At 36.6% G+C, this 15636-nt stretch overlaps 1 protein-coding gene across 3 annotated transcripts in view; it reads left to right on the top strand.

Annotated features, from left to right (window-relative positions):
* PTPRD (protein tyrosine phosphatase receptor type D) overlaps window positions 1-11323 on the top strand; it is a 516904-nt gene extending 505581 nt beyond the window's left edge. For all 3 annotated transcript variants that reach the window (XM_042912355.1, XM_042912354.1, XM_042912356.1), the window contains 6 exons: window positions 1-179; window positions 800-926; window positions 2333-2458; window positions 5674-5828; window positions 8826-8961; window positions 10708-11323. In XM_042912355.1, coding sequence (XP_042768289.1) covers window positions 1-179; window positions 800-926; window positions 2333-2458; window positions 5674-5828; window positions 8826-8961; window positions 10708-10776 — 792 coding nt within the window. In that variant the 3' untranslated portion in view covers window positions 10777-11323. The remainder of the gene's footprint in view (window positions 180-799; window positions 927-2332; window positions 2459-5673; window positions 5829-8825; window positions 8962-10707) is intronic.
* The last annotated feature ends 4313 nt before the right edge of the window (window positions 11324-15636 follow it).

The following is a 15636-nucleotide window of genomic DNA, read 5'->3' as shown; positions in this document are numbered from 1 at the left end:
CGTCTAGCCAGCTCTAAAGCTCACACCTCAAGATTCATCAGTGCCAATCTTCCATGTAATAAATTCAAAAATCGCCTTGTTAATATTATGCCATATGAATCCACAAGGGTATGCCTGCAGCCTATCCGAGGAGTAGAAGGATCTGATTACATCAATGCCAGTTTTATTGATGGATACAGGTATATACGCTTACTCCCCTGACAGTCCAAAACCTTGATATTTACATGTGCCCCAGTTTCATAAGCCAGAATGAATTTCATCTCAATTCAAAACATCTTCTTTATGCATAGGTCAGCATTCAGTCCCTTGGCGTTTGTTTGTTTGTTTGTTTGTTTGTTTGTTTGTTTTTTGGTAGGAGTAAGAAGAAGCAGTCATGGAGTCTTTATTCTTGCCTTTTGTACTCTTCCTTTAGAAACCATTTGGGTGTGGAAAGAGTTAATACAGAAGATTTATTTCATAAATGTAATAGATTATGTAAGAGTCCTTTCTACAAAGCAAAGCCATACCAGTGTTTAAGTGATTTGTATGATACATAAAACCAAGCTATGAGCATTGCACTAAAATTTAAGTAATAATGAAGACCTACATGATAATAGTAACAAAGCAATTTCTTTTGCAAAGTCCCTCAAATATAGTAAACATTCTTATTTGATACACAATCTTAATGGACATTTACTACAACTGCAATGATAATATGTTTTCAGTGTTCATCCTTGGGTTTGGTGTTTACATATCATATGTGAACCTTTGCGTGTTCTCTGATTACTTTAACATGCTATTTTTATTCTCTATAATTCAGACAACAGAAAGCCTACATTGCTACCCAGGGGCCCTTGGCAGAGACCACAGAAGACTTCTGGCGGATGCTCTGGGAACACAATTCCACCATCGTTGTGATGCTCACCAAGCTGCGTGAGATGGGCAGAGTGAGTGTCTTCTCATAAGACATTCACCATGAAGAAATGACGATTTCATTCTAATAACCCAAGGGCCAACATCATTTCTTTGAAATGCAGAGTTCTCTGGTCACATTCTGGGCCATTCATTACTCTGTTGGTTTTTAACTTGCAAAGCCACATCAAGTTCTTTAATTTGTGTGTTTTGGAGAAAGATCTAGTATTTTGTTTCCAGTGAAGCATAATCATAGGGGCAAATAAGCAGATGCCCTTGTTTGACTTAGGTCCCGATTCTCAGCACAATCTTTTTTCTTTTTATTCTGGAAAAGCTTGAGTTTCATGAGCAAATGTACCCTCATTTCTCTGTGGGAATGAACTTGACTTCCTTACATCTGTGAAGCAAATTCTTATTTGCCCATTCTCCACCCAGGTTGAATAGTTACATAGTTTTTCCAAGGATATAATCTGGTAATCTCAGTTCTACTTTTTGAAAATGATTATTCTGAAAAATATATAAAATAGTATATGAGGCACTTGGGTGGCTCAGTTGGTTAAGTACCTGACTCTTGATTTCTGCTCAGGTCATGATCTCACAGTTGTGCAAGCCCCCATCAGGCTCAGCACTGGATGTGGAGTCTGGTTAAGATTTTCTCTCTCTCTCCCTCTGCCGTCCCCAGCTTGCTCTCTCTCTCTCTCTCTCTCTCTCTCTAATAAAATAATATAAATAGTATTAGAGATACCTAAGGAACTACCACTTAAATTCAATAGATGCAAGCATTTTGCTATATTTGCTTAAGATATTTTCTTTCTTTCTTCTTTGTATAAATTAAATGGTAGAGATGGATCTAAAACCCATCATTTAAACCACATAAAGAGAGCAAAAAAAAAATGTCAAACTAAGAAATTAACTTGACTATTCTGACTCTTCAGAGTTGACACTGCAAAATTTAGCCAAATCATTAAAACTGCCTAGACTTCAGTTTCCTCAGCTGACAAGGGAGACTAGACCAAATCAATATAGAAGTCTCTTTCTCCATTCACACTTGCTGGTTCTTATTATTCCATAATGCTCTGATGCAAGTCTCCTCTGGTGGTGCAATGCATGATAGATAGGGCCAGCATTATATCCAAGGACTGGTGTAATTATTTGGAGAACTTGTAGGTATGAAGACACTATCAAAGTATTCAGTTTAATTTATGTGTATTAATAACCTTCTGTATGCCAATTCTGTGCTTTGTACCATGGGCAAATATTAAACCACATGATTTCCCTCTTCTCAGGGAACTTATGGCTTCAAAGAGAAAATGGGTCACATGCCATTGGAATGGCCTTGAATTTTGAACTTTTTTAATGAGAGAAAGAAATATGTAGATTGATAGATGATAGATAATATTTGTACTTTGTATGATTTGACATTAATCCTCTCTCCTTTTAGGAGAAATGTCACCAATACTGGCCCGCAGAACGATCTGCAAGATACCAGTACTTTGTTGTAGATCCCATGGCTGAGTACAACATGCCACAGTATATCCTAAGAGAATTCAAGGTCACAGATGCCAGGGTAAGTTGGCACAATCTTATGCTCTTAACCATTAGCTGAAAAGCAGTCTAAAATGAATCTCTGGGGAAGTCGCTGCATGGCTCAGCCAGTTAAGTGTCCAGCTCTTGATTTCAGCTCAGGTCATGATTTCATGGGTTCCTGAGATCGAGCCCCACACTGGGCTATGTGCTGACAGCACGGAGACTAAGTGGGATGTTTTCTCTCCCTTTCTCTCTCTGCCCACGCATGTGCTCTCTCTCAAAATAAATAAGCATCTCTGGAGAAACATCTGCCAAGTGATCATACTCCCAAAGTGTAAAGAAATAACTTATCTTGGAGGACTATTTTTTTTTTACTGTAAGAGTAACTTTTCCTCTGTCTGGCAAGTGTCCTCGCATGCAGGCTTGGCTTCCATTCAAACATAACATCTGGCAGCCCAACTTTGGGGATACACTTGGTGAGTGTGTGTCCTGGGAAGCATTTACTGATTGGTTGGCTGTGCTTATATTCACTTTCTCAGCTTATTCTCTTTGGAGCTTTTTTGACTTCTTCATTACTTGAAGCTGTAAATATGTTGTTGTTTTGCAAAGCCCTCTAGGTCATGTGGACTTAGAGGTTAATTTGGTATGATTTTAAAACTGCAGAGCAAATGGCATTCTTTAGAAGACTCTGACAAGCTTTGCACATTCTAATTTGATTCCTGGCATGGTTTATTCCTCGGTGTGCTAATGTGTCTGTCCATGAGAGCTGTGCACCCACGACCCTTGTTGGCTAATTTTCATTCTGCATTTCTTATCTAGATTGCTGAGTCCAAGGTTCAGCCCTGATGTAAGATGTTCTATGCATAAACTTTAATATCCTTGCCTTTGGCCACTTTCAAACCATGATTACAAACATATCTTAGGAGAGAGCAGGGTCAGTCCAAAGCCTTGCTTTGTTTTTGGAACTGTCACAGTAGGTGGGTTGAATGAAACTCCAGGATACAGCTATTTATTTGATCCACTGTTTTTTTTGTTTTTTTGCTTTTTTTTTTTTTTTTTTTTTTTTTTTTTTTCTGGACAGCGGCTTTCCCAACCAATACTCATGTTTAGAGATTGTCTACTAATCTCCAAAGCAGTGCCCTGGCTATTGGCCTAAAGTGAAGGAGAAATTGGTTAGCAGACTGGTTGGCCCAGGTGACAGATCTGTTAATCCCAGAAAGTCTGAAATCTTAACTACTCTGAAGGTGACCATACTCAAGATAGCAGTTAATAGCAGTTAAGTCCGTAGGTTGAGTTTTTTTAAGTTGCCCAAGTAAGCATGCTTTGGTTATACATACATACATACATACACACAGTTGCCCTTTCATAATTTGAAGATAGATATGTGAGTGAAAACCTTAAGTACATTCCAAGAAAATTCACCAACCATTTCTGATGGTAAAGACTGGGGGTTAGGCCCTGCAAATAACAGACACAATTTCTTTACTACTCCTCACTTGCCCAAATTAAGTCTGATCACAAAAAGAAAAAGAAATATTGAAGAACTTGTTCAAATTATTTTTTTAAAAGGCTCCCTGTGATTTTATAATTTTCTTCGCTGCCATAGCATTTGATGTTTGTGCTCCTAGTGTGTTTCTAATCTGAACTTAGCAGTTTAGAGACTGAGTTGGCACTTGGAAGACAGTATTGTTAAACAGGTAACCTTTAAATGGAGTCAGCTGGTCTCTCCTCCAAATAGTAAGGGTTTGTGCACATGACCTCTTCTTGCTGCTAAAAGCAACTGTAGTCAGAAATGAAATCCCCAGGATATTCAGAGGAGGACAAATCTGCATTACCTAGCCTTTGGCTTCCTTCCTGTGCTTTCCAAACCTTTTCCAGAAACAGAGGGAAGTAAATCATGCTTCCAGGTTACCATCCATAAGTTAGTTATGGGGCCAAGCAGTTATTTGCATATTCCTCAGTGTTCCCACAAAGTTAATGTGATCTTCCTGTTTTATCAAATGATGACAGTCAGGAATATGCCCTTTTCCTGTGGAAAACACAAGACACAAGTTATGTATGCCCATCTCAAGCTAAGCCATCCCCTCCTCTCAGTCTGACTGAATGGGAAAGATTGGGTCTCTGTCTACTTAACCAGAATCTTGGGAACATGCATACCCATATCCAAAGGCTTTTAAAGGGAAAAGAGATGTTACAAAAATGGAAAGAAGGAACAAGTTGAAGGCTTAACTGGGAGCAGTGCCTCTTCAAATAGGATCAGTCTTTCCAAGCATGGAATTTGGACCCTCTCCCTCTCAGCGGATTCAGCGAAGAAAGTTTATGGCCATTATTCTTATTCCTCCAATTAAAGAGAGGGTCCCTTCTGCTTTTCTTGTGCTTCTGAAAACACTGTTCTAGAAGGAATCAGAGGCACATTAGTAGATCTTTCTCAAATCATTTATACTTCATGAGTCAGAGTAGTTTTGCCTAATCACTTTAAAGATTCCTCTCATATCCAGCTTGTTTTCTTTCCATTGGTCTGTCTGTTAAACTCCCCACAGTGCCTAATTCCTGTGTTCAGCCAGAAGAGTGCTTTTTCAGAATAGAGTGTTTATTTGATAATAATCTCTTTTATCTCCTTGAGGGACCCCTTACTTCCTTCCCACCCAACAGCATAGTTGCATAACACATGCTATATACACTACCATGGCTAGAAATTGTATGCCTCTGAGACATGTGGGGCATCGAGATTAACAGCTACCCAGTTGGTGTCAGATCCTTTTAGTGTCACTATTTGTCATTTGACAATGGTAGATATAAGCAAGCACAGCAGACGGGAAGTTATTGTGACAATAGCAAAATCTCTGGTCTGGATGACATGCCTAGTTGCTCCTTTCAATATTAAGTTATTGGCTCCTGAAATTTTTAAAATAGAGTATATATGTTCCACTTTGGTTTTGAAGGCAAATTTTGGATCATGGAAGTATTTACTAATATGGGAACTAGATGGCTTTTTACAAGAACCCAGGTTTTTACTTGGGCATCGCCAGACTGAATTTGCAATTTAAATATATGTGAATATAGACAGTGTTAATAACAGATAAGACACACATGTGACTAAATTTCTAGTTAAACATGTTTCTAACACCCCCCACACCTCTTTTTTTTTTTTATTCTTTTTGGAAAAAAAAATATTCCTGCTGCTGTGGTCTGTACACTGGCTGGATCTTCCTGGTATCCTCCTCTGTGGCTGGGTATGTGGCTTTCTTTGTATAGGACGGACAGTCCCGAACAGTGAGGCAGTTCCAGTTCACTGACTGGCCAGAGCAAGGAGTGCCAAAGTCTGGAGAAGGATTTATTGACTTCATTGGCCAAGTACATAAAACAAAAGAGCAGTTTGGCCAAGATGGGCCCATTTCAGTCCATTGCAGGTGAGTTAACTATCAAGAATGATGAGTTTCCATTTGTGATGAATGTGATAGTAACTTTGAAAATGTGCATTGCTTTCTATTCATTGTCAGTACAAGCTTATTGTAGTGAATCAGTATAATTGATATTTTATTCTCAGACATATATTGTAAAATCTAAAGCAAGTCTCATTTCTCTCTTTTCAAAAATAAATGAAAATAACAAGAGATAAGATTTTTATCCCCAAATTTTACATCTTTTAACAAAGACCGAACTGCATTTTTTCCCTTACCTAGTTTACCTTAGCAGGAATTGTTGGCATATCCCCTCATGATAATTTGTTCAGTTAATTATTTCTTACTTATTCTACTTCCATAGCATTACACTGATAACTATTCTTCTCTATCTCCTGTGTTTGTCTTTTTAGGAAACCCATAGTTATCAAGCCTTAATGATAATACTAATTCTTGCCAGTCAGTAAATGATTAGAATGGTACCTCAGTTAAAATTGCAATTTGCTTGAAAATTGTTGCTATATAAGAAAATGAAGCACCTTCAAGTTAATTATTTTCAATAGTTTCCATGGCATTTTATAATTCAAGTCATTGAAGTTAATAGAAATAGCAAGTAAACGGTTCAGAAAGGACACTCACCATAAATTTAGTGCTTTTGGAAGTTGTTATGGAGAAACCCTCCAACAAAAGGAATTCACCTGATTTTATTTAAACTAACATATTTTCAGATTCTATCAATTTGAAGTCTCAATTTCTAATCCCTTTATGGTCGAAATCTTAAGGGAATTTACTTTAAAAATTTATTTTGCTTGAAAAAATGAAAGGGAAGGGAAGGGGGAACAGACAGGAAAAGGAAGGGGGAAAGGAAGGGTAAAAAACGGAAAATAAAAGAAAGACATAGATGCCAAACTATGATTTTTAGTGATATGGAAGACAAGATCTCAAAATAGGAGAAATATTCAATTTAGGCTTTAAGATACCTGAGTTCTAGCCTCACTTCTGTCATCATTTAGCTTTGTGACTGTAGGGTGATTTCTCTTGATCTCAATTTTCTCAGCTCATCTCTGAGATTCTTTCTAGCACATCATGTTCCCCAGACATGGCATATTCTATGAGTAGTGGATCTTAGTTATTCACATTAGCTTTGTGTTCAGTTATCCAAAATCCTTTGTTCTAGACAACCAAAGAGCGTGTAGGGAATAACATATATACTCCAATATTCAGACACAATGGATGGTATAGATTGGAGTTAAATTACCTGAGTATTCCCCTTAACTTTCTACATAAGTTGCCCAAATGCTAATTCAAACTTTTCTAGTATAAACTATAAAAAAGGATATATTTAATATATGTTTTTAACTTTAGACATTGCCATAAAGTTAAGTGTATAAATGTGTTTACTTCCCATTGCTTTTACCATCACAAAATGATTTAAATACTTCTTTAGTATAAGGAGTTTACCTATGACCTGTCTATACACACACACACACACACACACACACACACATATGTATATATATACACACATATATATATGACTTCTAGATATTTTACCTTATCTGGGAATATCCTTAAAATACTATTCACCTCATTTACAAGTTATTAAACTAGCATTCTGAAGTCAATAAATTCAGAAGTTGTAAGGCTACTGTCTGTTATTTTCTTGAAAGCACCTAGTAGAAATCCAGAAATCCTATATTTTGATACATTTGAGCAATCAAATCAAGGTTAAATAGACTCTGGAATACCTGGACCATTCAGGGGGAAAAAAAAAGATCATAAATCACAGCCTCTCAGGAGTAAGAGAGACTTTCAAGGTTGAACGGGACCTTCAAGGTCATCTACTCTCTTAACAGAGAACCTTGACTACTCCTGGACATCTTCAGCCACTTAGTATAGACTGCCCATGGATTTTAAAGCTGCACTTAACATTTCTGTTTGGGATCTTTAGAAAACCCAGTTTATAAAGGGACCCACTATTTATATATGCCTGTCAGCTACATCCCCAAGTAAATGAATCCATCCATTTTCTACAGCCTGTACCCAAGCGTTACACATGCCGTTTAATTAGGATCCAAAAATGTAGGGATTTTTCAGATTATTCACTCTTCTCCTCATTACCTAAACCTCCAGATGCTTTCCTACTTTTTAAGAGCACAAAAGCTATGAATTAATTTTCTTCTCTAGCTGCAGTGAACATTCTGGAATTATCTTAAAACAATAAAGAAAACAAAGTCAAAACATTGCTAATGTGGTAGAAGGAATCCTGGTGTTTTAGCTCCTGAACATCTAAAACTAGTAGATAAACATATAGCTCATTTTTTTTAAGGTAAGACCCCTTTGAGAATCTGTTAAAGTCTTAATTTTCAGCAGAGAGAACAAATATATATACATTTACACAATATGTACATATAAGACATTCACCAACCCTTCTAAAGAATAAATAAGAATCCTGTATCAAAAATCCCATAACAGAATCTGTTTTCTCAAATCAAAACTAATGTCTAAATTTGAAGAGTCTATAAGCCTTCTTATTTATTGACATGTCTAAATGATGAAACATCCTGCATAGATTGTAAGTGACTACAGGAAATAAATAAAATTGAAATCTACCTTACCTTATCAAAATTATTTCACACTTTAAAAATATTAAGCAGGCAAGGTTTACAATTTCAGGATCTGCATGAAGAGTATTAACCTATATTTGACTTACCATTCCCTGCATCTATTTATTTCCCATATTTATGTTTCCTGCATCTTACCAAATCCCAGTTGAAAAGTCATTGTGTTAGTAGGACTTAATTACTCGACATTCATTCTCACATTTTACCATGACACATTTTCCTAAGAGTAGTCATTTTTAATGCAACACCACATTTTCCTGAACATTGCTGTGGAAGAACCTGATGTCATATGGAAACAGGTGCACATATGTCTGCTTCCAAGCAAACGTGGTGAAGACTATGAGTGTCGCATCCAGTAACGCTGTCTTTGTTATTATGACAGTGCGGGCGTCGGAAGAACTGGAGTCTTCATAACACTAAGCATTGTTTTGGAAAGAATGAGATATGAAGGAGTTGTAGATATCTTCCAGACTGTCAAAATGTTAAGAACACAACGACCAGCCATGGTACAGACAGAGGTGAGAAAAATCTCCATGAGTTTGTCACATCTCAAGAACCAAATAATAGGTTTTATTAGCCAGGACCTCATAGAATCCAGAGACTTGACAACAGAACAAGATACAGGAAAATATTGTAGGAAAAATCCAGTTGTTTAGTACTTTTGAACCTCATTCTTTCCCCTCTGTGTATGCCATTTTATATATTTGGATCCTGGAAAGGCCCTAGAGACATTAATACCCCATATTCTCTCCTAATAACTGATAATGAAATTCTTATTTTTTTTAGAATAATATGAGTTTGTGATATAGCCAGTCTGGCATACTGACTGTTCATTTCTAATGAGTGAGTGTTTCTGCTCCTCCAAAGGTCGCCAAATTATACAATTTATATGTATTCCTAAATTCATTACCCACAATATCTTCCAAATTGTGATTTCAAAATAGTACAAGCATTTGGCTTGCACTGCCCAAAGCATGATGTCGGCCTGACACACTTAATGGGTGCTGAGGGTAGCAGAGGGAAATTGGACGTTTAAAAACCCTTTAACATTTAGCCAAGCAACTTACTGTGACAACATAGGGAAGCAAATTCCATTTATTTTGCATTACCATTTTTATTATAAAAAAATGCACATTTAAGCAAAATAGAAACTATCTACTTTCAGCCCCATTGGCTACTGAAAATAACTTTCTTTTACGGCAAAAATTCTACTTTTTCTCTCTCCAACAATGCCCCAACTTATTCCAATATGACAATGTTCTTTCCTGTCTGAAAAAGGACATGTTTCAAGTTACTTTATTTTAATGTAGGCCGTTCTAGAACAGATAACCAGCAATCACAATGAATTAGGCCAAATGACACGGGCGTTTTTTGATATAGGCAGCCAGTCTTTTTTAAATTTTTTTTTTTCAACGTTTTTTATTTATTTTTGGGACAGAGAGAGACAGAGCATGAATGGGGGAGGGGCAGAGAGAGAGGGAGACACAGAATCGGAAACAGGCTCCAGGCTCTGAGCCATCAGCCCAGAGCCTGACGCGGGGCTCGAACTCACGGACCGCGAGATCGTGACCTGGCTGAAGTCGGACGCTTAACCGACTGCGCCACCCAGGCGCCCCAGGCAGCCAGTCTTGATGCCACTTTCAGGGGATGAAAAGCTTGAAACTCCAGAGCCCTCTGTAAATGGCTTTATGTATCTACTATTCCTCACCCTTACTTAAATAATAACATCAGAAATGATGGTGGGTAATTCTGATTGGAGGTACTAAGGTCTACTATCTGATACGATTTTTTTTTTATTCAAATTATTTTTTCAATAGCCCAGAAGATCCAGGTTTTTCTCAGGACAATGTGTGTCTGAATTAGCCTCTCTTTAATATTGCAAACTGAGAATAAGTTATCACAAATAAGCAGATAGTTGTAAAAGACAGCAGTGATATGTTCACATGTTCGGTATTGGTAATTGTTTGGTACTGCTTGGAGAAATGCTCACACTGTCTGGAAGATAATATTCACTCTAGCCATTACAACTTAGGAATAAGGAGACTATTTTAGTCAAACTGATTGGTGAAGTGAACAGACACCCCATGAGGCTGATCATTCTTTGCTCACTAAAACGGATCGATCATTGGATTGAATTAATTGATGAGAGTAGTGATTTTGCCCCCATCCAGTTGTAACTGGTTTTGGAATTTGATTTTCATCTTTCTATTAAAATGTACTCACAGCCACTTGTCCTGTTTCTTCCCATGCTTGGTCTCCTGCAGGACCAGTACCAGTTCTGCTACCGAGCCGCACTGGAGTACCTGGGCAGCTTTGATCACTATGCAACGTAGAAACCCCTGACCCCCTTTGGGTTCTTACTGCAGGCCCTTCAGTATCCACGGAGTCTCTTCTGAGCCATACAGGGCACTCGAGAAGTCCTTCTTAACTTCTAGCTAACTACCACTTAGTGGGACTATTACAAACAAAACAAAATATAAACAAACTCTTCTGGGTGGACCAAGAATTCACAGTTTAATAATCTAACCTGAAAAATAATAAAGAGAATCCTGACTGATGAGGCATCTGAAGGATTTTATTTACAGATACCTCAAGGATTCAAAATAAAGGGAAGAAGAAATCACAGCAAAGAACCACCATCTTGTTCAGGATTGCTTGTTAGGTGTGAGGAGAAATTGCCAGAGTCCTGCAGTTCAGTGCAAGATGTTTGCTGGTGTGGCTTCTCATAGGATAAAATGGACTCTGCTGCGACATCGCCCCTTCCCACCATACTGCTCATAATAACATTTCAGGGGGAATGGGGGGAAATGTTTAAAAAGAAAGTCTTTGATTTAGTTTTTTAGTATTGTAAAGATACTGCTGACCTGTGCTTCATTTTTAACTGTGTAAACTTTTTTTTAACAAAATGTATCATTCGATAAAGTGAATTTTAAAAAAAGATACATAACTCTTCATTTTTTATTTCCAAATTGTAGGTTTTTTTTTAAGCTGTAGAACTGTTATCTGTAATATCTTGCTGTAGAAATAATCAAATAATTTGAACATTTGCACATTTTTGTGCAATATTCTTAATCTACAGTATTGGTCTTGTCAGATTACTTTTACACTTCTGTTCAGTTTTGGTTGGTGAGAAAGTACCCGTTCTCTTCAAACAGTAAAAGAGAAGTTCATTTTGTTTTGTTTTATTTTTGGAATCAACAGGGAGGCGCAAAGTATAAAGTTGCTGCTAACATATATACATATATATCCATATTTTACAGGGGTGTCTATGTATATATAGACAGTGTGTCCACACAAAAAGATAGATATAGCTATCATTCAGTTCTTCCATGATTTTGTTTTGTTTTTTGTTTTGTTTTTGTTTTTGTTTTTTGGGGTCTTTTTTTAGGTAGAAAAGCTATTATAAACATCTTTTTCAATTTGTTATTAATTTTATGACATATGGGTATTTCTTAATATCATAAAGTTTTAATTTTAAGGGAAATGAGGAATGCACATCAGTGATTGTCAAACCTCACCCCCTAATTTCCTACCCAGTCTCCCCCCACCCACCTACTCATATTCAGATATCCTTTGTTAGCCAGGCTTCCAACAAAGTTCAATATTTCTAACACTCTAGTGCAATAAAAAAATTAACTATCTAAGAGGTGTGCATGTGGGAAAGGTCAGTGCATATCCCTTTAGGAGGGGAGAATGTTGTAATATATCAGCTATCAAGTTGTTTAAAAACAATGTATTCAATCGTATATTGTCTATAGTATGTGCTATGAAACTTGCATTTATGATATGTAACAGGGGCAAAGCCAAACTCATGTTACTCTGTTCAGTCAGAAACATTTTGTGGCATACAGCACTCCTGGCAAGTGCTGTACTTTTCCTTTTGGTTTTAGTTATGCATTTAGAGTGCCTTATAATTGATGCCTATTTTAATAGCATTTCTTTTTAGCTTTTGGTTATTTTCATTAGTTGTTCATATATGTTACTCTTCCAATTAAAGCATTATCTGTTTACCACATGTACAAAAACTCTTTGAATAATATGCATTCCTAGTTTTCAACTAAGTCGGGGATGTTAGTGATTTTACCAGCCCAAAGCACTTGGATAATCAGGGCCCTTCCTTTCATGATTGCCAACATCAGGAAAAGCTACTTGTTTTATTTAGAATCCTTTCCAAATCTATTCTGTAACATTCAGTAACTACACCAAACTTATTTTAGTGATAAATATCATTGTCAACTTTGGAATATACTCACTAGTCCATTAGGATTTTTCTAAAAGGGGAAATTGAACAACTGTTTATTTTCCAATATAATTCCAGATTTTCCAACAAAATTGCTATAGTAAGCCATGTATAATGGCATGAGTTTGCCGTATCTTATATGATTTTAAAGAACCCTCAAAATATCCAAGGAACTCCTAAAGAGTTTTGGTATAGATAGAATATTTTGGTTTAATTTTAACTTCATTGGTGTTCAGCATACAAAGATTTTTGTTTTCCACATTTTACCATTACTAGTAGAATGAAATCCAAGAGACCAAACACTTGCAAGCATCTTATTTGAGCACTTTTGTATAAAAAAGAAAAAAAAAAAGGAAAAAAAAAAAGAAAGAAAAAAAAAGAAAAAAAATAATACTAAAAAAAAAAAAAAAAGTATCTAGAAGGCTACCTCAGAATGAGACTCTCTAACCTACATCAGAACCAGAGAAGAATGTGCACTATGTGGATCTGTTGTTTTCTTTTACTTTGTATCTTTTGGAAATTTATCCAAGTGCCAGATTACTGAGTGCTGTGATTTTCATTTAGTGAAACAAAGGGGGTCAGACAGACTTGCAGACATGCCATGTTAGACATGTAGAATATGATGGTGTCTAATGCACAAAGACAACTGGCCAGTGAGCAGTTTCTCTCCCTGAAGTAAAAACTGTCCATTTGGCAAAGGGAAAGAGGAGAATAATCACAAGAAGAAAATCAATGGGATGCATACCATACAAACAAGGCGGAGACTAGGTATCTTACTGTTTAGGCGCTGTTCAGAGAACTAACTCCCTTACTGTCATTGATGTGCATTCCACTCTGTGCAACCATTCTAGTTTGATTTTCCCAGGTAAACATCTTTATCTACCATAACCATAAACTTTCAAGTTTCCAATTATTTTCATCATCATAACCAGTACGGTGCTATTATTTACCTATGTACGTGTAGTTATGTATAATTTTGTAATTAGTTACAATGGTAAAAAAAATCAAAATATATAAAAAGTGATTTGTACAGAACTTTATTTTAGCTCTTTTTTAAAAATGATTTGCATGGTTAGACAACGGCGAGGACAGCCAGGGGAGGGAAGGGCCTCTAGGGAACTTTGCACTTTCTATACCTTTGTACTATGCACTGCCCTATTGATTCTACACCCAATAATGTTATTACTTGAACCCATCTGTAAGAAACTGCTTCAGAAATTCATTTGTGTGTATGTAAATAACACAACATCGATGCAGGAAGGGAAAAAATTCTTCAGTAACGTAGAGATTTTTTTCTTTCCTGTTTATTTTTGGGTTTGCCTTGTTTTAGTCCTTCCTTTTTATTTTTAATTCCCTTTTCTTTTTCCTTTATGGGCTTTGATTTCCTTGGGGTTTATGGGTGCCCTGATACTCCAGCAGAGATCAGAAGGCTACAGATCCATCCTATCCATCTGTATGTGGCTTTGCCATTCAAGCTTGGAGTGTCTTTACAAAGATAATAACAGTTGTGTTCTTTGCTCTCGTTTTGGATGCATAGACTGAAAAATTAAAAAAAAAATAACTTGTAAAATGGCTTGTTAAAAAATACAATTACCTCTAATTAGTAGTACGCGTAAATGTTTTACAGAATGAAAGGCGTGCTTTTTATTTTCTTACTTCGTTACATTGGTGGCGAAAGAAGTCTGTATGAAAATCAGTTCTTTGCTGACACAAGTTCCATTTGTTACAAATGAATTCTAATAAAAATGTCAGTGTTATGCAGCCCTTGGCCTTTGCTTTTGTCCACTCAAGTGCTTTGGTTTTCAACTGAGTATATATATCCCCTTTTCTCCTCTGGCTATCTGGTAAGTTCATTTGTACTAATAGTAATTCGGCTTACCAAGAGGCTGCTACCTACAGGTGCCTGCCTTGAGTTGAACACCTTTCACTGGTGAGCAAAGTGAGGCTTAGAAAAATAGTTTACTCAAGTTCATACAGGAAGAAAGAGGCCCTTTGTATCATTCAAAATAGAGCTCATGGGCAATCTTTAACTCTGTAGATGACCACTCTGTAAATTTAAGGATTTCAGCATATATTATCATCTTGAAACAACAGATCTCTCTCACACATATAAAAGTAGCCCCATAATGTTAACTTCTTAAGCTTTTTGGAAAACTTCTTATTCTTCTTAACTTTTTAAGAAAATGGTTGGCCTGAATTGTTTTTTCAGTTATTCAATATTAAGGGTTAGAACTATTCTAGGCATTGAGATGCATATGGATATATAAGATGCTGCTGCTTGCGCAGAGACTACAGCCTAGGAAAAAAAGCTGGCATCAAAAAAATAATAAAAATACACTCTAACAAATGTTTTGAAGGAAAGTAGAGGATTCTTGAAGTTAGGACTTTGAATTGTTAGGGACAGGAAGTATGATTCACCTTGGCTTACAAGGAAAGGAAAGTGTTGACACATGTACTAAAAGATTAGGAGTGCGCTCATAGGTAAAGAGTAGGAATACATTCCTAATCATTAGGCACAGCTGCATTTGGGGCTCAGGTGATGTCTCCCAGCCTGGTTTTGACTTTCTTACTGTCAGTTTTAAGCAAACTTTGTGTACCTGAAAGCTTCACCACAGGCGAGTAAGTGGAAGAATTTACTTTCCCAGTAACACATATAGAGGTTTTTGAATGGAATGGAGGCTTCTTGTCCCTCAGTGATGTGATTTGGGTTGAGTGATCATCTCAAGATGCAGTTATGGATAGAAGAGAATGTGCTCATTGAGTTGTCAAAGGAGGGTTTAAGGTGGCTGTCACCTTGCTACATGCAAATGAATATGGTAGGCCTACAGACTGCAAGTCAACCTGATGAGATAAGGTAAGGCAAAGTACAGGTATTTTTGGTATTATTAAAACTACTTGGTTGCCATGGAAATAGGGAATAAATCAATTATCCATATATTATTTTGGAAATCCT

The sequence above is a fragment of the Panthera leo genome, chromosome D4 (genome assembly GCF_018350215.1).
Source record: "Panthera leo isolate Ple1 chromosome D4, P.leo_Ple1_pat1.1, whole genome shotgun sequence".
NCBI classification, from domain to species: Eukaryota; Metazoa; Chordata; class Mammalia; order Carnivora; family Felidae; genus Panthera; species Panthera leo.
The sequence above is the reverse complement of the archived record's forward strand: the minus strand, read 5'-3'. Positions and strand labels throughout refer to the sequence as shown.